The sequence below is a fragment of the Aethalodelphis obliquidens genome, unplaced genomic scaffold, assembly GCF_003676395.1.
Source record: "Aethalodelphis obliquidens isolate GAN/ISIS:26980383/991018 unplaced genomic scaffold, ASM367639v1 scaffold51, whole genome shotgun sequence".
NCBI lineage: Eukaryota > Metazoa > Chordata > Mammalia > Artiodactyla > Delphinidae > Aethalodelphis > Aethalodelphis obliquidens.
In genome coordinates this window covers 8,494,638-8,517,702 of record NW_020837995.1, presented here as the reverse complement: position 1 = coordinate 8,517,702, position 23,065 = coordinate 8,494,638, and the positions used below count along the sequence as shown (strand labels likewise).

Genomic DNA, 23,065 nt, shown 5'->3' with positions numbered 1-23,065 from the left:
AACAGCTTTATTGAGATTTAATTTGCACACCATATAATTCACCCATTTAAGTATACAATTAAATTATTTTAAAAATATATTCACAGGGTTGTACAACATCAAGCCCCAGCTAATTTTACAGCATTTTCATTCCCCTAAAAGAAACCCTGTACCCATTAGCTGTCATTCCCCATTCTCCTCCACCCCATCCCAGCTTCAAGTAACTCATAATCAGTTCACTTTTTGGCTATTATGAATAATGCTCATGTACAAGTTTTTGTTTAGATGTATGTATTCAATTCTCTTAGGTAAATACCTAGAAGTGGAATTGCTGGATCATATAATAGTTCTATGTTTAACTTTTTGAGGAAATACCCAACTGTTTTCCAAAGTGGCTACACCATTTTACATGCCTATCAGCAATGTATGAAAATTCCAATTTCTCCACATTCTTGCCAATACTTATTATTTTGTCTTTTTGACTACAGCCACCCTAGTGGGTGTGATAGTAACTCATTTTAATTTGTATTTCTTTAATCACAATTTTGTTTATTGGCCATTTGCATAGCTTCTTGGCTTTTTTTTTGGCCACACCATGGGGCATGTGGGATCTTAGTTCCCCAGCCAGGGATCGGATATGCCCCCTGCACTGGAAGTGTGAAGTCCTGACCACTGGACTGCCAGGGAAGTCCCAGACGATTTTTTGATTTGGTTGTCTTTTTGAGTCTCAAGAGTTCTTTATATACTCTGGACACAAGCCTCTTATAAGATGTATGATTTGCAAATGTTTTCTCCTATTCTGTGGGTTGTCTTTTCCCCTTTTTTTTTTTTTTTTTGTGGTACGCGGGCCTCTCACTTTTGTGGCCTCTCCCGTTGCGGAGCACAGGCTCTGGACGCGCCGGCTCAGTGGCCATGGCTCACGGGCCCAGCCACTCTGCGGCATGTGGGATCTTCCTGGACCGGGGCATGAACCCATGTCCCCTGCATCAGCAGGCGGACTCTCAACCACTGCGCCACCAGGGAAGCCCTCCCTTTCTTGATGGTATTATTTGTAGCACACAAGTTTTAAATTTTGATGAGCTCCAAATTTTAATTTTGTCACTTGTACTTTTGGTGTTGTATAGAACTGATTTTTATGTATAGGGTGAAGTCTGAATCAAGGTTCATTTTTTTTCCTATGGATATCCAACTGATGCAACACCATTTATAGAAAAGGCCACTGTTCTGCAAGGGCATCTTTGTCATAAACCAAATATTCATGTATGTGTGGATCTATTCTTTAAAAGTTAGAACTCATCTGGTCCTAGTGACAATTTTAATGGTAAATTGTAAAAAAAAAAATTTCAATGGTAGTTAATTAGAGTTTTCCAGTTCCTGGGTTAATTTTGGTAATTTATGTTTTTCTGAAAAACCATCTAGGTCTTAAAATTTGTCGTCACAGTTGGTGGATTAAAAAAAAATTCTTTTAATCTCTCCTTTAATCTGTGGACATGTCTTCTTTCTCAACCATATATATTTTAGCTTTCTCCTTTTTCTTAATTAGGCTCTTTAAGAGTTTTCTTATTTTATTGTCTTTTCAAAGTACCAGTTTTTAGATCTGTTATATTTTCTACTTATTTTTTTTCTATTTCAATAACTTTACTATTTACCTGCATTAAATCTGTCTTCCTGCCTTTTTATGGATGTTATTTTATTGTTCATTTTCCAATTTCTTAAAGTGAGTGTTAAAAAATCCTTTATTTTTAGAGTCTTTTCTATAACAATGATATCTCAGGCTTTTAATTCCCTGGTAAGTATAATTTCTGCTGTATATCCCGTATATTTGGCATTAAATGTTCTCCTTACTTTGCTTTCTAAATAGTTTTGATTTCTTCTTTGATATGAGTTAACTAGAAATGTGTTTCTTAATTTCCAAGAAGCTAAGATATTTGTCCTTTTATTAGTTCTAATTTTATTGGATTAAGATCAGATGATGTCCACGAAATCTCCATTTTTTTTTTCCATTTTCTTTGTGGCCAAGGGCATAATTAACTTTTGTAAACGTTCGACAGACTTAAGTAAAAAAAATATTGTGTAATTTTGTATGTAAGTGATATGTTTGTCTATTAATCTTTTAAACTCAGTTTGTTGACTGTATTATTTAAGTATTCTATGAGAGCCCTGCGTACCGCAAAACAAACAAACAAACAAACAAACAAACTTCTGCCGGGGACTTCCCTGGTGGTGCAGTGGTTAAGAATCCGCCTGCCAATGCAGGGGACACGGGTTCGATCCCTGGTCCGGGAAGATCCCACATACCGGAGAGCAACTAAGCCTGTGCGCCACAACTACTGAAGCCTGCGCACCTAGAGCCTGTGCTCTGCAACAAGAGAAGCCACCACAATGAGAAGCCCGCACACTGCAACGAAGAGTAACCCCCACTTGCCGCAACTAGAGAAGGCCTGTGCGTGGCAGTGAAGACCCAATGCAGACAAAAAACCAAAAAAAAAAAAAAAAACCCCCCCAAAAACAAACTTCTGCTGTACTTTGGTTTTTTAAAAACCGTATGTTCAGGAAAAAGTATAAAAAACAAAATAGATGGCAAGAAATGAAAAAAATTTTTTCACATTTTCAAAATTCATGATTATTTTTTAAAAAATCAATTTTTATGCTAACCCCAAATGTACCTTCTACAGGAAAACCTTCTATAGGAAAATTTGCTTCCTTAGATTCTTTTTTTGTTTTTTAATAAATGCTTGCTTTGATGCGGTTTAGTAAACAAGTACAATATATTTTAACTGAGATAACTATTTTACCAAGAAACTGAACTTACTTTGGTTGGGAGATTGCTCTGTCGAGGTTTTTGTATCAGAATGTGGACCTGAAGAAGTATAAAGAACTCCTTTATTGTTATTCTCCCATCTCTGAGTTTCTGAGGAAAAAAAAAAAGTTTGCATGACCATTCAAGGTGAGTCATTTTGACTATAACCACCACCTTTGTTTCTAAATGGCTTAAAGTACTTTGCATATACTTGTGGAAACACTATCCAGATATTTGTAAGCTATACATAAGCAGATTTTATCTAATATTATTTCTTAAGTTTACTCAGTAACAGTAAAATTGGGAGAAAACCCAACAAAACAAAACGTAGGTCTTCCAATTGTGATTCTACTCCACATAATTAATTGCCATGTTGGATCCTTAACCAAAAAAAAGAAAAAAAAGAAAACTAGTCTCCTGTATATTTGAAACATTTCATAATTAAAAAAAATTAAACAAGAGAAAACAAAATAAGGAAATTAGTTGCATTAGAAATGAGAACTACTTTAACATACCTCCTTCAAGCTCTCTTCACAAACGGTATCTCTGAGGAACTGTGATTCTATTTGACTACTGGGGTGTGCTACAAGTAAACCAAATTCAAGTGATGAATAAGTCAAAATTAAATTGTAAACTTAATTTTAGTTATTGTTCAGGTTTATGTGTGGTTCAAGCTCTTGAAGCTATCTGCTAGGATTTTTCTGGGAAGACAGTCGTTTGTAGGGCAAAGTGTATTACAGTTTTAAGGCTCCATATATGTTTCTCTACTAATTATAAGCCTCTTAAGAAAATCACTTTCATAATATACACTTCTCAATTTATTAAAATAACTAAGAATTAAAAATAAACTAAGTATGACTTTACTTATCAACTACCAAAAAGCTTATACAACTTTCAAATATCTCCTGAACTGAAATATATTTATTATTAGTCAAGTAAGCAGATGATTTCTATTATTTAGCCTTCATGAAGGTCTTACTGCTGAAGTCCAGAGAGGTCCCATCAGCCTTGACTGAATCCAGAGAACTGCTGCAACTAGATGGGGTCCTGCTCAGGCTTTTTATCAACACACTGTTAGCATTTTTATCTATAGCTCCTTCAGCACGGTGATCAAAAATCTGAAATAATCAGTAAAGAAACATCATAAGAATAATGTTATGACAGTGTATACTTATAATGACTAAGTGTTCAATGTTAAGAGAAATACTTCTATAAAATTTATCTATAATCATATAAAATACCTTAATAAAGAATTAGAATAAGGCTTTTAGAGTTCAAAGTAATTTTATTTAAAAATATATAGAGGGGGGCTTCCCTGGTGGCGCAGTGGTTGAGAGTCTGCCTGCCAATGCAGGGGACACGGGTTCGTGCCCCGGTCCGGGAGGATCCCACATGCCGCGGAGCGGCTGGGCCCGTGAGCCATGGCCACTGAGCCTGCGCGTCCGGAGCCTGTGCTCTGCAACGGGAGAGGCCACAACAGTGAGAGGCAAAAAAAAAAAAAAAAAAAAAAAAAAAAAAAAAAAATATATATATATATAGAAATAACTTTGTGCATTATACTATATAAGCAAATGTTTCCCAGAGGTATCTAGGTTACAGCCATATCATATGAGCTACCAAAGGTTGACCTATCCAATTTTTCAACTACTAGTCACCATGGTCAGGGCTACCACACTGCAGAAAACCAGAAGAGAATACCGGCTGTACACAATGGCTCTGTCTGGAGTACAGAGAAGGCATTTATTTCCAGGTTTTAGTACTTCCTTCCCCAGGTGACCAAGACTCCTTTGATTGAAGTCAAATAAGTCATATGGTCCTGCTTTTACCATTTTAACCATTTGACTTTACAGCCTTAAATGCCATTTTCATCTACCTACTTGCTTATATTTTTTTTTAAATACATTTATTTATTGATTGATTTTTGGCTGAGTTGGGTCTTCATTGCTGCGTGCGGGCTTTCTCTAGTTGCGGTGAGCAGGGGCTACTCTTTGTTGCGGTGTGCAGGCTTCTCACTGCAGTGGCTTCTCTTGTTGCAGAGCACGGGCTCTAGGCATGCGGGCTTCAGTAGTTGCAACATGCAGGCTCACTAGTTGTGGCACACGGGTTTAGCTGCTCCGTGGCATGTGGGATCTTCCTGGACCAGGGATTGAACCCGCATCCCCTGCATTGGCAGGCGGATTCTCAACCACTGCGCCACCAGGGAAGCCCTACTTATGTTTTTAAGGGCAATATATTCCTTGTCTAAGTGCTAGGATGTGACCTCTATGAGAACAGATTTTTGTCCGTAAATCCCACTGAAGCATTCCCAGGACTTAAACAGGACCTAGGACATAGCAGATACCCAATAAATATTTATTAAATAAAATAATACTAATTTTTATAGAATCTATTCAGTTATACATTTTATATTACTATTACAACTTTCTCAAAGCTTCACAGATGAACAATTTCCTCAGGACCTCACCTTAAAGAACCAATGAAATCATCTTCTAAGCTTACTTACATATTTCTTAACAGAGTTTAAACTTTGTTTCTATGAACCTATGATTCTTTCTTTTTTTTCATAAATTTATTTGTTTTTTTATTTTTGGCTGTGTTGGGTCTTCTTTGCTGTGCACGGGCTTTCTCTAGTTGCAGCGAGCTGGGGCTACTCTTCGTTGTGGTGCGCGGGCTTCTCATTGTCGTGGCTTCTCTTGTTGCGGAGCATGGGCTCTAGGCACGCGGGCTTCAGTAGTTGTGGCACACAGGCTCTAGAGTGCAGGCTCAGTAGTTGTGGCACACGGGCTTAGCTGCTCCGTGGCATGTGGGATCTTCCTGGGCCAGGGATTGAACCCATGTCTCCTGCATTGGCAGGTGGATTCTTAAACACTGCACCACCAAGGAAGCCCCCTATGAACCTATTATACTTTCTAATCTTTATTTCTCCACCTGTAAAACTCAGTTTCAGTGACAAGTTATCCAAATCAGTGTTCCCTCAACTTTTAAAATCTATGCCTTTTTTTAAAAAGGTTTTTAAAATAACACTTATTTCTTAAAAGTTAACACATGCAAAATAGGAAACCAAAAAACACAAGAAGAAAAAACAAAGTCATCCACAATCACAAGCAGTTTACTGTTTGATGTGTCGTCCTAGGTCTCGTTTGTGTACCTACAAAACTTAGCATCCATTTTTATGTAATTAAGATCATACAGTTATGTATCATGCTTTTTCACACATCATGAATATTTAACATTTCAAAGTCCCAAAGCTATGAGTATTTTGATAACCAAGAATACACTAAACCAACTCAATCTGGAAAGAAAAAATGTAATCCTGCCTTTCTTGGCAACAAAAATTTCATAAAAGACAAAAATGGCAACAGGCCTCTAGATAAAGATATTGGCAGAGTTATGATTAAAATACTACATTCCCTTAATGTTCAATTAAAAATGAGACATAATGCAACAGAGTACGTAAAGTATAATGCTTCTAAGAGGATTCATTACCTGATCTAAACTATTAAAGTGTTAGCAAGGAGGTATGTTTCCACTGAATTACTTAATGTATTCCTACAGTATAGCCAAGAGGTACACACATACATCAATGGTTATCATCAAAATTTAAATATGAACACATCCACATTTAGCCCTACCTTTATACTTCCTTCTGCCCCTCTGCTGCCAACCTAATGAACAAGTCCTGACGTACATTTCTCAGCTGAGGGTTTAACAATTCCATGTCCAAAATGTTGCTTTTTTATCAATTATAACAAAGATATTTACAAATGGGTTAATTCACTAGCTCTACTTTTTATCATACATTGTCACCTCAGGACTTCCAAAATGCCTAGATGTTGCAAAATAAAGAACCTTCTATGACTTTTAAATAAACACAAAATCTCACTTACTTCACTTTGAGATACTGGGCTTGATCTAGGCATTCTCCCATCCTCGAAAGAAATGGACTTTCAGCTTCTATATATCCTCACTAGCCAAGAAAATTCAGTCCAGCTTTTCTTTAAGCAGTTTGCATAATAAAAAAGCTTTTTACCCTCCAAATATTTTCACACTGAAGATGACTTGTCAAATCACATATACCCTGGCTAGAGATTCTAATATGCAAAGCCAAAATGACAAATCACTAGAAGTGACAGAATATTTAGAATTACACAATTTTGATATTAATTTTTGTACTACTTTCCATTTCATTTTTTGTGACCATTTGTCACTTCAAATTGTGTTTAAGTCTAACTGCTAGTCAATTAATTTCTTAAGATTCTACATAGGAATATTTCTCCAGGTATATATATATATATATATATATATATGTATATATAAAATTGGAAATAATCAATTCCTAGTTACCCGAGACTAAAATTAAAATTCAAGAATACTCATAAAAAATCAAGAACATTTCTTAATTCAAGACAGAGCTCACCTCCTGATCTTGTGCGGTATCACTAAACCTAATTTCACTTTTTCTGATTTTTTTCTCATCCTGAATATCATCTTCTTCTTCTTGTACCCAGGTTCTTTTTTGGCTGTTGCAGGTTTCTTCCAGTTTATTTTCAGATGGTGAAATCTCTTTTTGGTATGTCTCAGTCAAAGCCTTTTCCTCAGTATCTATGCTAATAGAGTCTGAGGAATTAATCTCACCCGGATATATAGGAAGATTTTCCTCATTTATATATTGAGATGGACTTAAGTTCAGTTTAGCTGCAACAAATCCAGTGTCTGAATGTTTACTGGAGACTGGCTGAGTTTCTAAGTTATTTAAATCAGTTGTGTCTCCTGGAATCGGCTTCAGGTCATCAATACCAGTGACACTACAATTTCTCCTGTTTGGCAATCTGGGCAAAAATATTCCCAAAGAACATCTCCTCACTTTATCTTTTATAGTCGTCATTAATGGTACAGAGATGGTTTCAGCTCCATTATGAGAAATTTTATTTTCTTCATCCCTATCATCTTTAACACTGCTGGACACTATGTTAACATTATGTATTTCTGTAGCTTGCACTATACTCATATTACTGTGTGCCTTATTTACTAATTCAAGTAATTGTTCTGGAGAAGGTGGTATATGAACTGGTTGGAAATCTAAAAATTCTTCAGTTTTTTCATTCAAATTATTCAGATGTGGTTTGATACTACTAAAAGTTGCAGCATTAGATTCAATTACAGGATCTGATGCTTCTCTAGGATTGATATGAGTTTGAATAACTTGCTTGGTCAAGTCTGAGTTATTGTGGAAATCTATAGCTGTATTACATTTAGCTGTTTGAATATTTTTCTTTAGTTCTTTTTTACAGGCCATAGTAAACTGTTTCTCATTATTGAGCATTGTGGAATCGTTTTCACATATGGGTTCAGAGGCATTTCCTCTAACAATATTTAAATTCTTATTTCCCACTTTAGACAATATTGTTTCATCTTTACTGACAATACTCTGTCCTTGTTGAGGTAATGGATGTTGCTGGGCTGACAGATGATGCTGAGGAGCAACACAAACATCATCAGCAAAGGTCTTCTTTAAACTATGCTCTGCATTATCAACAAAGGCCTCCGTTTGATCCTTTGGAAGCTTACAAGATACTCGCTTTGAGTTAAGTTTAGTCATCTCCCCCAAATCTTCACCATATACTAAAGTTTCATTAGCTAATAGATTTGGGGGCTCCTTAATCAGATCTTGATCTTTGAGTACTGTTAGGACACAGTCTAACTGTCCTTGGGTACTGGTTTGAACAACTTTTTCCTTCTCTAACAAAGAACAAGGAGCAGAAAGAGGCAGTCCCTCAGATTTCAAATAATATTCACTAGCTAAATTGTTTGCATAAGGAAGCTCATTTTGCACTGGGCAATGACTGGCTTTTACATCATCTTTATCACATAAGGGCATGCCATTCTCCTCCAAATTATCAAAAAAGGAAACATTAGGTAAACAGGAATAATTATCACTGGATCCACAAACAGCAGCTACAGAACTGCCTGTAAAACCCACATTTCTTCTATCTGTACTATTTAAGTGACAGCTTTCAATTTTGGCTTTTTCCAATACATAGGCCTGGACTACAACTTTCATGGCCTCTTCATCCACAGCAGTGCTATGGAATTTGACTTCTGTCTCACCTTGACCCCCAGACAATGTATTAGTAGGAACAAAGGGTATCACATGATGCTTTTGCTCAGTGTGAAGAACAGTTTTGTTTTCTACAGCCAGTGCTTGTTCTTTAGTGATTTCTTGAACAGAGCTACCATCCTTACGAAAAGAAACACCCAAGGTTTTTCCTTTTGCTATTCCAAATTTAGGGTCCTCTTGAAGTATTTTCTCCATGGCTTGACAATCAATGAAAACAGTGTGGGACTTAGTAACTTCCAGATCACTGTGATTATCTACAAACATAACAGTTTTGTCTATAGGCCCAGTGGTTCTTTTATCTGGTGAGACAGGTTTATATTCTAAGGCAGTTGTATGACTTCTGGTAATCTCCATATCATCCTGCCCACATGTATATAAAACAGTATTAGAAGTTCCTTCCAAAGGCACCCAATGAGAGTCCTCTCTATCTTCCAGGACACCTTTGTTATTTATTTCCACTGTACAACTCTGGATGACATCCACACCATTTCTGTCATTCTTTGAAAATGCAATGGTCTTGTCATTTTTGAGTCTAAGGCTCTTCCTTCTCTGACTTTTGCCTGATAGAGATTCATTCAGAAATCCAGGCTTTTGTACATTTTTGTCATTTTTCCAAATAGTTGATTTAGACACTTCCATGTTATCAGCAGCTAAAAATGCTTCAGCTTTCTCTAAAGGATCACTATTAGACCATTCCCCCGGTAATGTTAGCTGGCTGACTTTCGCTACTGAGCGATCACTTTCACCGTTGTCCGGAAAGAAAACACCCTCCTTAGCAGGATTAGGTGTCACTTTTGATTTTTCTAGGCTTTTTCTTTTGGATAGTTCAAAGTTAGAGCTGTCTGGAAGCATAGTTTTCTCCTTTGCTTGGTAGTCAATGAAAACAGTATGGGACTTTGTCATCTCTAGTTCATCGTGATTATCTATAAACATTACAGTTTTGTCCACAGGCCTAGTAGTTATTTTATCTGGTGAGATAGTTTTACATTCTATAGCAGTTGTGTGACTTCTGGTCACCTCCATGTCATCCTGCCCACATGTATACAAAACAGTTTTAGAAGTTCCTGCCAAAGGCACCAAACGGGAATCATGTTCATCTAGTAAAGGTCTATGATTTATTTCCACTGTGTAACTCTTGGTGATATCCATATCATTCTCATCTCCCTCTGAAAATACAACAGTCTTATCAATTTTTAGTCTGCCAAGACTTTTCCTTTCACAAATTTTGACATCTTGCTTTTCATTCAGAATTCCAGTTTTGTCCTTCAACACACCCATGATATCATTAGAAATAAATACTCCAGTTTTTTCTATCGGACTTTCATTACATTTTTCAACTTTTACAGCTTTCTGTCTATTTACCGTTGTTAGCTGGTTGTTAGTGTTTTCTAAATTAGTCTTACCTAGTTCTAGTACTTCAGAAGGACCAAATCCAATGACAACAGTGTGACTCTTGGTTAGGTCCATATTTTGCTCCTTCTCTGAACAAATAATTATCTTGTCATGAAAACAGTCAGGCGTGGGACTGCCTAAACTTTTCCTCAGTGGCTCAGGCAGTTTAGAATTCTGGTCTGGTACAGTTTTCACTGTTTGACTATTAACAGCAGTATTATGATTTCTCATGGCAGACTGTCCTTCTGATGAAAACAATGGCTTTGTAGTAGGAAACAAAGATTGCTCACAAGAAACTGTATTTCTATTATTTCTCAGTGTTACTTGTTTATCAAGATCTCCACCAGAGTATACTATATTATGGCTTGTTGCTATGTTCTGGTTAATATCAGGTGACTGAGGAGAATCTTTATCAAGATAGGGTGAAATATTCAAAACTTGATCTTTTCCTTTGTCCCATGTGTCAGTTGGGATGTTTTTAGATATTATGTTTGGTTGTCGGGATGGTTCAATACGACCTTTGGTCATTTCTTCCCATTCATCTGAAGGGCTTATGCTGTGAGAGTGAGATTTACTGGTATTCTCAGATGCCAGACTGTAAGATGCAAGAGGAAACTGACTTCCTACATTAGCTATGTGACTTTTAGTCAAATCCATATTTTCATCTGTGAAGATTTCAGTCCTTTTGTCAGTCAATGAAGTAAATAAAGGATTTTCCAGGCTCTGCTGTAATCTTTCCTTAGATACGTGAGGAACTGAGCTATAATTTATATTCATTTCCCCATCCTCTGACACGATTATGTGATTTTGGATCATCATTTCTTTTTCAGATACTGGTGCAGCTGCTATCTGTACATTTGTCTGAACTTGTTTAAAAATTTGATTATGTATTGCAACTGTGTGACTCTTGGTAATGTCCATGCTTTCTTCTCCCGAATAAATCATATTCTCTCTGAGAAGAGAGATGGCATCTGGATTGGGATACATTTTAGAATAACTCCTGTCATGCTTTAGCAAATTCTTCTCCTCTCTCATACTTGAGAAACACTTGGTCAGTTCCATGGCATCATTACAACTAGAATAGAAAAATGTCTTATAATCTTGAATAGCTGGACTGGAACGTTTAGATTCTGGGATCATGGCCAATGTTCTGACGTCCTGGTTGGAAGTCTGTGTGACTGTCTGAATTTCTGTCCCTGTAATATGACTGCTGGTAATATGTATGTCACCTTCAGGGTTTAAGGAAGGGTCTTGAAAAGCATCGTTTGGTTTATCCTTAAAGACTGTCTTCTGTCCTAGTGCTTTAGCTCCACGACCTGTTGAAACATCCATCATGACATTCTGAGTTTGATTTTCTATTTCAGACAGATTATCTGCTGAAGGTAACTTCTGTATAGTGTGGTTAATTGTCAGGTCCATAAAGTCATTGCCATAAATTGTAATATCACCACCTTTAAATTCCCTTAAGCTGGGCTCACTGGATGTGGGAACCAAAGTCTGAATATTGGCTGTATGACATTGGGTAAAATTCATCCCATCGTCTTGTTCTCTAAAGTGTCTAGTCATATTACTGCTATTTGCATCTACACTAAGAGATACATGCATTTGATGCATAGAAGAGGCCCTATTTGATTCTTTGTAATGAATAGGCATCTCAGAATTTTCTTTATCAGGTCCTGTAAAAGGAGAAGCATTCGATTTTCCTGTTTTCAATCTTTTTATGAAGTCATTGAAATTTATTTTCTTTTCTGAGAAAGTGCTTTGATCCCCAGAAAAATTTAATTCTTTCTTCATTCTTGAATCCTCAGTGTGGAGCTTTAAGTTAGCCAGAAATGATGTGGTATCTATCTTGGTGGATTTTTCACTTTTGGTACAATCTAAAAGGCCTTTGGTAATCATCACAGTATGACTTGCTGTCAGGTCCATCTGGTTTTCATCTGAAAAGATGACTGTCTGGTCATTTGCATGTTTCCTTTCATGGTTGTATTCTGTAATTGAAACCTACAAAGAAAGGAAAGTATAAGAGATCAAATCAAATGCAAACTTCTAAAAAGGTATTTTATAACATGTACTATATAGAAAGAGTATTATATAAACAATCCTAGATGATGGTTTCATGTTACATTGGTTTGTTTGAATCAATGGTGTGGTGTGCAGCACAGAATTTCTTATTTAAATTTTTTTCTGAAGTCTGTGAATACTTTTAGTGTTTCTGAACAAATTAAAAGTTAATTATTCACCCACTAGACTGACTAAAAAATGAAAAGACTGACAATACCAAATATAACTATAATGTAAATTCGAATTGTTATATTAGATAGGTCATTCTCATTCTAAGTAAAAAAGACTTGGAAGGAATAAGTGCATGATGGCTAATTTATAGTACACTCTATACTCTTGGGTGGTTGAGTTGTCCTTGAATGCAGTGGTTTTACTTGTGAGGACATGGTCTAACTCTTTATTGCTCAAAGTACGGTCGGTGGACCAGTGCATTAGTATCACCTAGGAGACTGTTAGAAGTATAGAATTTCAGGACCTACCGCAGATCTGCTGGATAAGAATCTATATTTTAATAAAATCCTGAGATGATTCACATGCCCATTAAAGTTGAGAAGTCCTTATATAATTAACATATTTCCCTATTATTTAAACTGGCAGTGATTTAACTATACTTAGTTAACTGGAAAGGTATGTAGTTTTTCCAGTCTATGTTGGTCCATTTTGGTAAGTAATCCCTAAATCATGTCACTAACATGAAATTTTTTGTTTTAAAAGTTTTAACTATCAAAGAAGATTAAAATATGAAGGCACTTGCATGAACTCATACCTCTCTCTGGGGCATCTGGGTCTGAATGGGAGCACAAAGCAATGTATTCATCCCTATTAAGTAAAAAGAAAAACTATAGTCAATGACAAAAATATATATCACCAAGAGCCTGACTTCCCTTTTCTTAGGAATTTCATCAGCTACAAGTATTTACTAAAGTTTTTTCAGTTACTAAGTCCTTCCTAAATTTCACTGAGACTTTAAAATTTTCCCACTTTAGAGACAGAGAGTTCAGTGATTACTGTATTCTCTGTGTGATGAAAATATTTTTCGAATGTGGTAGAGAAGGTTGGATCCTAAAAGTGGAAAGTGTGGACTACTTTTTTTCCTCCTTCACTTCTCCATTTTTATTTCCTGGATAGTAGAAGTTACATAGTAAAGAGTACCAACTGATAAGACCAAAATGTTAATAGCATAGATGAACTTATTTGCAAAGCAGACAAACATAGACATAGAAAACAAATGTATGGATACCAAGGGGGGAAGGAAGGGTGGGGTGGATTGGAAGATGGGGATTGACATACAAACACTACTATGTATAAAACAGATAACTAATGAGAATAGACTGTATAGCACAGGGAACTCTACTCAATGCTCTGTGGTGACCTAAATGGGAAGGAAATCCAAGGAAGAGGGGATATATACATACGTGTGGCTGATTCACTTTGCTGTACAGCAGAAACTAAGACAATATTGTAAAACAATTATACTCCAATAAAAAAAAACAAAAAAAGACCAAGATATTAGGGTAAGATTCTGAGGCATCTTTTATTCTATGTTAAGGAGTCTAAATGTTTCCAGGATGAGACGTGCATTTTATAAAAATAATTCAAGAGAAGGAGAAGAAAGAAGATTCAAGAGAAGATAAACCAACGAGGAAGCTACTCTAAAAGTTCAGATACAACATGTTGAGAGTTTGTCTTAGGGCAAGAGACAATAAGAATGGAAATAAGGGATTAGACTCAAGACATTCTAGAACTAGAGATTGGTTCAAGATGGCGGAGTAGAAGAACGTGCGCTCACTCCCTCTTGCGAGAGCACCAGAATCACAACTAACTGCTGAACAGTCATTGACAGGAAGACAGTGGAACTCACCAAAAAAGATACCCCACATCCAAGACAAAGGAGAAGCCACAATGAGATGGTAGGAGGGCTGCAATCACAATACAATCAAATCCCGTAACTTCTGGGTGGGTGACTCACAAACTGGAGAACACTTATACCACAGAAGTTCACCCACTGGAGTGAAGGTTCTGAACCCCATGTCAGGCTTCCCAACCTGGGGCTCTGGCAAATGGGAGGAGGAATTCCTAGAGAATCAGGCTTTGAAGGCTAGCGGGATTTGATTGCAGGACTTCGACAGGACTGGGGGAAACAGAGACTCCACTCTTGGAGGGCACACACAAAGTAGTATAGCATCGGGACCCAGGGGAAGGAGCAGTGACCCCATAGGAGACTGAACCAGACCTACCTGCTAGTGTCGGAGGGTCTCCTGCAGAGGCAGGGGGTGGCTGTGGCTCACCATGAGGACAAGGACACTTGCAGCAGAAGTTCTGGGAAGTACTCCTTGGCGTGATGCCTCCCAGAGTGCACCATTAGCCCCACCAAAGAGCCGGGTAGGCTCCAGCGTTGGGTCACTTCAGGCCAAACAACCAACAGGGAGGGAACCCAGCCCCACCCATCAGCAGACAAGCGGATTAAAGTTTTACTGGGCTCTGCCCAACAGAGCAACACCCAGCTCTACCCACCACCAGTCCCTCCCATCAGAAAACTTCCACAAGCCTCTTAGATAGCCTCATCCACCAGAGGGCAGACAGCAGAAGCAAGGAGAACTACAATCCTGCAGCCTGTGGGACAAAACCACATTCACAGAAAGATAGACAAGATGAAAAGGCAGAGGGCTATGTACTAGATGAAGGAACAAGATAAAACCCCAGAAAAACAACTAAATGAAGTGGAGATAGGCAACCTTCCAGAAAAAGAATTCAGAATAATGATAGTGAAGATGATCCAGGACCTCAGGAAAAGAATGGAGGCAAAGATCGAGAAGATGCAAGAAATGTTTAACAAAGATGTAGAAGAATTAAAGAACAAACAAACAGAGATGAACAATACAATAACTGAAATGAAAAATACACTAGAAGGAATCAATAGCAGAATAACTGAGGCAGAAAAACAGATAAGTGACCTGGAAGACAGAATGGTAGAATTCACTGCTGCAGAACAGAATAAAGAAAAAAGAATGAAAAGAAATGAAGACAGCCTAAGAGACCTCTGGGACAACATTAAATGCAACAACATTCACATTATAGGGGTCCCAGAAGGAGAAGAGAGAGAGGAAGGATGCAAGAAAATATTTGAAGAGATTATAGTCGAAAACTTCCCTAACGTGGGAAAGGAAATAGCCACCCAAGTCCAGGAAGCGCAGCGAGTCCCATACAGGATAAACCCAAGGAGAAGCATGCTGAGACACACAGTAATCAAATTGGCAAAAATTAAAGACAAAGAAAAATTATTGAAAGCAGCAAGGGAAAAACAACAAATAACATACAAGGGAACTCCCATAAGGTTAACAGCTGATTTCTCAGAAGAAACTCTACAAGCCAGAAGGGAGTGGCATGATATATTTAAAGTGATGAAAGGGAAGAACCTACAAGCAAGATTACTCTACCCGGCAAGGATCTCATTCAGATTCGATAGAGAAATCAAAAGTTTTACAGACAAGCAAAAGCTAAGAGAATTCAGCACCACCAAACCAGCATTACAGCAAATGCTAAAGGAACTTCTCTAAGTGGGAAACACAAGAGAAGAAAAGGACCTACAAAAACAAACTCATAACAATTAAGAAAATGGTAACAGGAACATACACATTGATAATTAACTTAAACGTGAATGGATTAAATGCTACAACCGAAAGACACAGCCTTGCTGAATGGATACAAAAACAACACCCATATATATGCTGTCTACAAGTGACCCACTTCAGACCTAGGGACACATACAGACTGCAAGTGAGGGGATGGAAAAAGATATTCCATGCAAATGGAAATCAAAAGAAAGCTGGAGTAGAAATACTCATATCAGATAAAATAGACTTTAAAATAAAGAATGTTACAAGAGACAAGGAAGGACACTACATAATGATCAAGGGATCAATCCAAGAAGAAGATATAACAATTATAAATATATATGCACCCAACATAGGAACACCTCAACACATAAGGCAACTGCTAACAGCTATAAAAGAGGAAATCGACAGTAACACAATAATAGTGGGGGACTTTAACACCTCACTTACACCAATGGACAGATCATCCAAAATGAAAATTAATAAGGAAACACAAGCTTTAAATGCCACAACAGACCAGATAGATTTAATTGATATCTTTAGGACATTCCATCCCAAAACAGCAGATTACACTTTCTTTTCAAGTGCACACGGAACATTCTCCAGGATAGATCACATCTTGGGTCACAAATCAAGCCTCAGTAAATTTAAGAAAATTGAAATCATATCAAGCATCTTTTCCGACCACAATGCTATGAGATTAGAAATCGATTACAGGGAAAAAAATGTAAAAAACATAAGCACATGGAGACTAAACAATATGTTACTAAATAACCAAGAGATCACTGAAGAAATCAAAGAGGAAATCAGAAAATACCTAGAGACAAATGACAATGAAAACATGATGATCCAAAACCTATGGGATGCAGCAAAACCTGTTCTAGGAGGGAAGTTTATAGCAATACAAGCCCACCTCAAGAAGATGTGGTACACATATACAATGGAATATTACTCAGCCATAAAAAGGAATGAAATTGGGTCATTTGTAGAGACGTGGATGGATCTAGAGACTGTCATACAGAGTGAAGTAAGTCAGAGAGAGAAAAACAAATATCGTGTATTAACGCATCCATGTGGAACCTATAAAAATGGTACAGATGAACCGGTTTGCAGGGCAGAAATAGAGACACAGATGTAGAGAACAAACGTATGGACACCAAGGGGGGAAAGTGGTGGTGGGGGTGGTGGTGTGATAAATTGGGAGAATGGGATTGATATATATACACTAATATGTATAAAATGGATGACTAATAAGAATTGCTGTATAAAAAAATAAATAAAAAGAGTGGAAGTTGAGAAAAGAAAAAGAAAAAAAAGACATTCTAGAACTGAAATATAAAGGTTTAGGTAACAAACTGGATGTTGGAAATAAGGAAGGGACTGAAGATGCTATAATGAAACAGGAAATACATTTAAAAATTCTTAAGTTTAAAGGTAAATATTTAGAATATTTCAAAGAGTTTATGGCAACCTCGACTGAATATGATGAAGTAATTATGGGCTTTTTATTAAAGCTTTATTTACATATCCAGCTTCCATTCTTGTCATTTACTTAACAAATATTGTTTCAGAACCTAATATGTGCCCCAGAACTCAACCATATACTAAAGCACAAAGAACAAGACAAAATTTCTGGACTCCAAAGAGTTCCTAGTTTAATAAGAGAGCCAAAAGTAAATACCTAAAATACAGCATGATAAATTCTACAATAGGGACTTCCCTGGTGGCACAGTGGTTAAGAATCTGCCTGCCAATGCAGGGGACAGGGGTTCGAGCCCTGGTCTGGGAAGATCCCACAGGCCGTGGAGCAACTAAGCCCGTGTGCCACAACTACTGAGCCTGCACTCTAGAGCCCGTGAGTCACAACTACTGAGCCCACGCGCCCCAGAGCCCGTGCTCCGCAACAAGAGAAGCCACCGCAATGAGAAGCCTGTGCACCACAACGAAGAGTAACCCCCACTTGCAGCAACTAGAGAAAGCCTGTGCGCAGCAACAAAGGCCCAACGCAGCCAAAAATAAAAATAAATAAATTTATATTAAAAAAAATCTACAATAGACTAAGAAATAAAAGGGGTGTTGTAAGAGCACAAAACAGAGTGACTAACTCCTTGGTTTTGTCAGTGAAGGCTTGATTTAAGCCAGTATTACTTAACGTATGTTGCCAGATGGTGAACTGCTTATTATCAATTAATTAATTCATTTTGAGATAAGGAGCTTGCAGCTGATGTAAAATTCCTTTCATCAGTAGAGCTTTGCTAAGAAAAAAATGCCGCTAAACAGTAGCTTACTGCCATAGTTGGTTTACATTCTATTGCAAGTTCCTTTTCTGTCAAGGACTATAACAGTTTGTGGACTGGTTACTTTGAAAGCACTAAAGTTAAGCTAAGTGAAAAGCTAAGTTAAGTGAAAGATGAGAAGACTGTTAGACAAACTGTATTAGGAAGATCACTTTAGGCAGAGGAAATAGCATTTACAAATGGATACAGGCAGGAAAAAAGTCCACATGGGAAACTGCAAGTAGTTATTCATGGGCTAGAGCACAGGATGCCTATAAAGGGCTGGAGATAAAGTTGGAGGAAAAAACAAGCCAAATTATAAAAGGTTTTCCAAGTTTATGCTAAAGAGTGTGGGTTTTATCCTGTAAGCAAAATAGTGTCACTGAACAACTGTAAGCTGGGAGGTAATATGATAAGATTTAGAAATATGTAGAATGGACTAGAAGGATAAGAAACTAAATACAATAGCTCAAGAAAGAACAGCGAGGACTTGAATTCAAATACGGGCAGAAGGAACAGAGAATAACTAACAGATGGGCCAGATATTTTGGAGACAGAATTGAAGGAGAATAGGGCCTGAGGAATTCCCTGGTGGTCCAGTGGTTAGGACTCCTCGCTGGTCCAGTGGTTAGGACTCCTCGCTACCACTGCAGGGGGCCCAGGTTCGATCCCTGGTCTGGGAACTAGGATCCCGCAAGCCGCACAGCCAGAAAAAAAGAAAAAAAAAATCAAAGAGAATAGGGCCAAATGGATATGGGGAAAGGAGGAAAAGGTAAAACATGACTCAATTCCTGACTTGAGTGAATGACAGTGAGTGGGAGTTCAAGACAGAGAACAACAGGAACAGCAGGTTTGAGAGAAATATTAGTAAGTTTGTGAAATTTTAAATTAAAGATTTTGTGTAAAGAAGAACACTTTCTCTACATTTTTTGTTCATGGTTCCCTTACATATTACTTTTCAAGGAATCTAGATAAAGAGAAAAACGTATGATAAGAAAAGTACTCTGATCATACTCACCAGTTATCTCACAGTAGTTATCTTCTGGATTCTTATTCCTAAAAATTATAAAGTAATTTAAAAATCTATACTCTGGACAATTACCAAGAATCACAACAGTTGAAAGAGTAGGGTAGGCAATAGGTTTTCGCAGGGTGACTGGCAGAAAACTCCAAAGACATCTTTAAAATAAGACTCATCTGGGCTTCCCTGGTGGCGCAGTGGTTGAGCGTCCGCCTGCCGATGCAGGGGACACGGGTTCGTGCCCCGGTCCGGGAAGATCCCATATGCCGCAAAGCGGCTGGGTCCGTGAGCCATGGCCGCTGGGCCTGCGCGTCCGGAGCCTGTGCTCCGCAGCGAGAGAGGCCACAACAGTGAGAGGACCGCGTACCGCAAAAAATAAATTAAAAAAAAAAAAAAAGACATCTAATACTAAGAGAAAAAATTACAAGGCAATTAAAGGACCTTATCATTAATTTTTTTCAGATATCTAAATTTCAAGAACACTATAAAAATATGTTTAATACATGCTGCTTGCTTTTTCTTTTTAATTTTTTATTAAAAGAATATATATATTTTTTGGCCGTGCCACGAGGCTGCGGGATCTTAATTCTCCGACCAGGGATCGAACCCGGGTCCCCTGCAGTAGAAGCATGGAGTCCTAACAGCTGGACCGCCAGGGAATTCCCTATTTTTTTTTTAAAGAATGACCTGTAGGGGCTTCCCTGGTCGTGCAGTGGTTAAGAATCCACCTGCTCAATGCAGGAGACACGGGTTTGAGCCCTGGTCCAGGAAGATTCCACATTCCTCACAGCAGCTAAGCCTGTGAGCCACAACTGCTGAGCCTGCACTCTAGAGCCCCAGAGCCACAACTACTGAGACCACGTGCCACAACTACTGAAGCCCACACGCCTAGAGCCAGTGCTCTGCCACAAGAGAAGCCACTGCAGTGAGAAGCCCGCACTGCAATGAAGAGTAGCCCCGGCTCCCCGCAAACAGAGAAAGCCTGAGCATAGCAACGGAGACCCAACGCAGCCAAAATTAAAATAAATTTAAAAAAAAAAAAAAACAACGAAAAAACGAATGACCTGTAAAGCAACTCATTTTCTAGAAATTTAGCTTTAAAAAAAAAAGGTAAGTCAAAGGAAACAACCCAGGGAATTCCCTGGCAGTCCAGTGGTTAGAACTCCGCGCTTCCACTGCCGGGGACCCAGGTTCAATGGAACTAAGATCCCAGGGCGCAGCCAAAAAAAAGTTAACCCAAATGTCCATCAATGGGGAGCTGACTAAATGTTGGTGCAGACATACAACAGATTATAATAGACTGAGGTAGATCTACATGTAACAACATGGAAAGTGCCAAAGACATTGAGTGATCCCATTTTTGTCTTGTCTAAAAAAAAAAAAGCTAAAGATAAACCATGCACTTGGATATACATATAAAATTTCTGCAAGGACATCCAAAATTATCAACAGTGGTTATCTGTGAGGAGCCTAAGTAATATGGCCTAGAGATTTTTCTGTCAATATATAAAGAGAATCTTTTTTTTTTTCCCAGCTCAACACTAGTCAATTACATGGAAAAACTGTAATTTATTTAACCAGTCCCTTACTGATGGACCTTTAGGATCTTTTACATCTTTTACTATTAAAATAAATGTTACAGTGAATAACTTTGTATCATCATTTCACACATTTACAAGTGTATTGGTAAGATAAATTCGGAGATGAAATCTCTGAGCCAAAGAGCATGTGCATTTAAAATTTTGAATGATATTGCCAATTGCCTTCTACAATATATACCCACTAGCAATGAGACTTTTTACCTATATTCTTAACTGATTAGATGAAAAATTATGTCTCAATATAGTCTAAGTTTGTATTTCTCTTATGATTAAGATAAGCATGTTTTCATTTGTTCAAGCCTACTGCTATTTAATTTTTGTATTAATGTTATAATAAGAAAAACTAGTTTAATGAAAAAAATCTGAGGACTTGGTATTTATTGTTTTGTACTAGCTCATGTATTTGAGGATTTATATATGAAAGTAGAATGTTTCATCCCTCTTAATAGGATAAGGTGTACAATGCACATACTTATCAACTATAGCAGTATATTAAATTATGCAAAGAATTTGTTTTCTGAATTAATCCTAAGTATTCCACAAAAGGGAATGGAAATAAAAAAGAATTTTAACTTTAAAAACACTTCATTTAATAGGAATAAACAAGTTTTAAAGTATAATTTACATCACTTTTTTTTACTTACTGCATAAATAGGACATTTCCTCCTGCTTCTGTTTCTATAAATAGAGAAAAGATTAAAGTTTTTCAATAATACACTGATTAAGCATTAGAAAAATTGCATAAGGACATTAACAATAAAAAAAAATACTAACCATGTACCTTTCATTCTGCCCCCCATGGCTCAAGTTACACTTTTTTTTTTTTTTACATCTTTATTGGAGTATAATTGCTTTACAATGGTGTGTTAGTTTCTGCTTTATAACAAAGTGAATCAGTTATACATATACATATGTTCCCATATCTCTTCCCTCTTTCATCTCCCTCCCTCCCACCTTCCCTATCCCACCCCTCCAGGCGGTCACAAAGCACCGAGCTGATCTCCCTGGCTATGCGGCTGCTTCCCACTAGCTATCTACCTTACGTTTGGTAGTGTATATATGTCCATGCCTCTCTCTCGCTTTGTCACAGCTTACCCTTCCCCCTTCCCATATCCTCAAGTCCATTCTCTAGTAGGTCTGTGTCTTTATTCCTGTCTAACTCCTAGGTTCTTCATGACATTTTTTTCCTTAAATTCCATATATATGTGTTAGCATATGGTATTTGTCTTTCTCTTTCTGACTTACTTCACTCTGTATGACAGACTCTAGGTCTATCCACCTCATTACAAATAGCTCAATTTCATTTCTTTTTATGGCTGAGTAATATTCCATTGTGTATATGTGCCACATCTTCTTTATCCATTCATCCGATGATGGACACTTAGGTTGTTTCCATCTCCGGGCTATTGTAAATAGAGCTGCAATGAACATTTTGGTACATGACTCTACAAGTTACACTTTTTGAGCAATAAGATGGATACTAAGTTATACCAATTATCTGGTTAGATAACCACAGCATAATTATATAGACAACAGATTTAGCAGGGATTGCAGTAACAAATTTACCTGAAATTTCTGACTTTTCCACTATTTTCATATGAGGGTCTGTCTGGAATACTCTAGAAAACAAAATAAAGATTACTGAAAACCTGCAAGGTTTTTTTTTTTTTTTTAAATAGTGTGGCTTGTAGGATCTTAGTTCCCTGACCAAGGATAGAACCTGTGCCCCCTCCAGTGGAAGCACAGAGTCCTAACCACTGGACTGCCAAGGAATTCCCTGGCAATGTTTTATTGGGTAGGCCAAAAAGTGCCTTCGGTTTTTTAAGTAAAAATAAAAGATACATTTTTCATTTTCACCAAGGACTTTATTGAACAACGTATTTACCCTTTTTTGTTCCACTACCTTCTGCCATTTTTCAGGCAACTTCATAATTCCATCTTCCCAAAAGATGGATCTTTTTGAGCAAAGTACTGTTCCAGGTGCCTTTTACAGTCTTCCAGGGGATTGAAATTTTTTCCATTAAGAGAATGTTGTAAAGACCAAAATGAATGGAAATCCAAAGGTGCAATGTCTGGTGAATATGGCGGATGAATCAGAACTTCCCATACAAGTTTTGACAGTTTTTGCCCGGTCATGAAAGAAACATGCAGTCTTGTGTTATCCTGATGGAAGATTATGCGTTTTCTGTTGACTAATTCTGGA

General features: G+C 37.4%; 1 protein-coding gene and 1 long non-coding RNA gene across 2 annotated transcripts in view; one reads left to right on the top strand and one right to left on the bottom strand.

The window, feature by feature from the left end:
* Positions 1-23,065, top strand: part of LOC113608041 (uncharacterized) — a 542,162-nt gene that overhangs the window by 482,593 nt on the left and 36,504 nt on the right. The window lies entirely within an intron of this gene.
* Positions 1-23,065, bottom strand: part of KNL1 (kinetochore scaffold 1) — a 63,554-nt gene that overhangs the window by 20,968 nt on the left and 19,521 nt on the right. Inside the window, 8 exon segments of the mRNA XM_027083905.1 lie at positions 2,792-2,890; positions 3,295-3,362; positions 3,759-3,897; positions 7,197-12,290; positions 13,117-13,169; positions 19,259-19,296; positions 21,507-21,540; positions 22,429-22,481. Coding sequence (XP_026939706.1) covers positions 2,792-2,890; positions 3,295-3,362; positions 3,759-3,897; positions 7,197-12,290; positions 13,117-13,169; positions 19,259-19,296; positions 21,507-21,540; positions 22,429-22,481 — 5,578 coding nt within the window.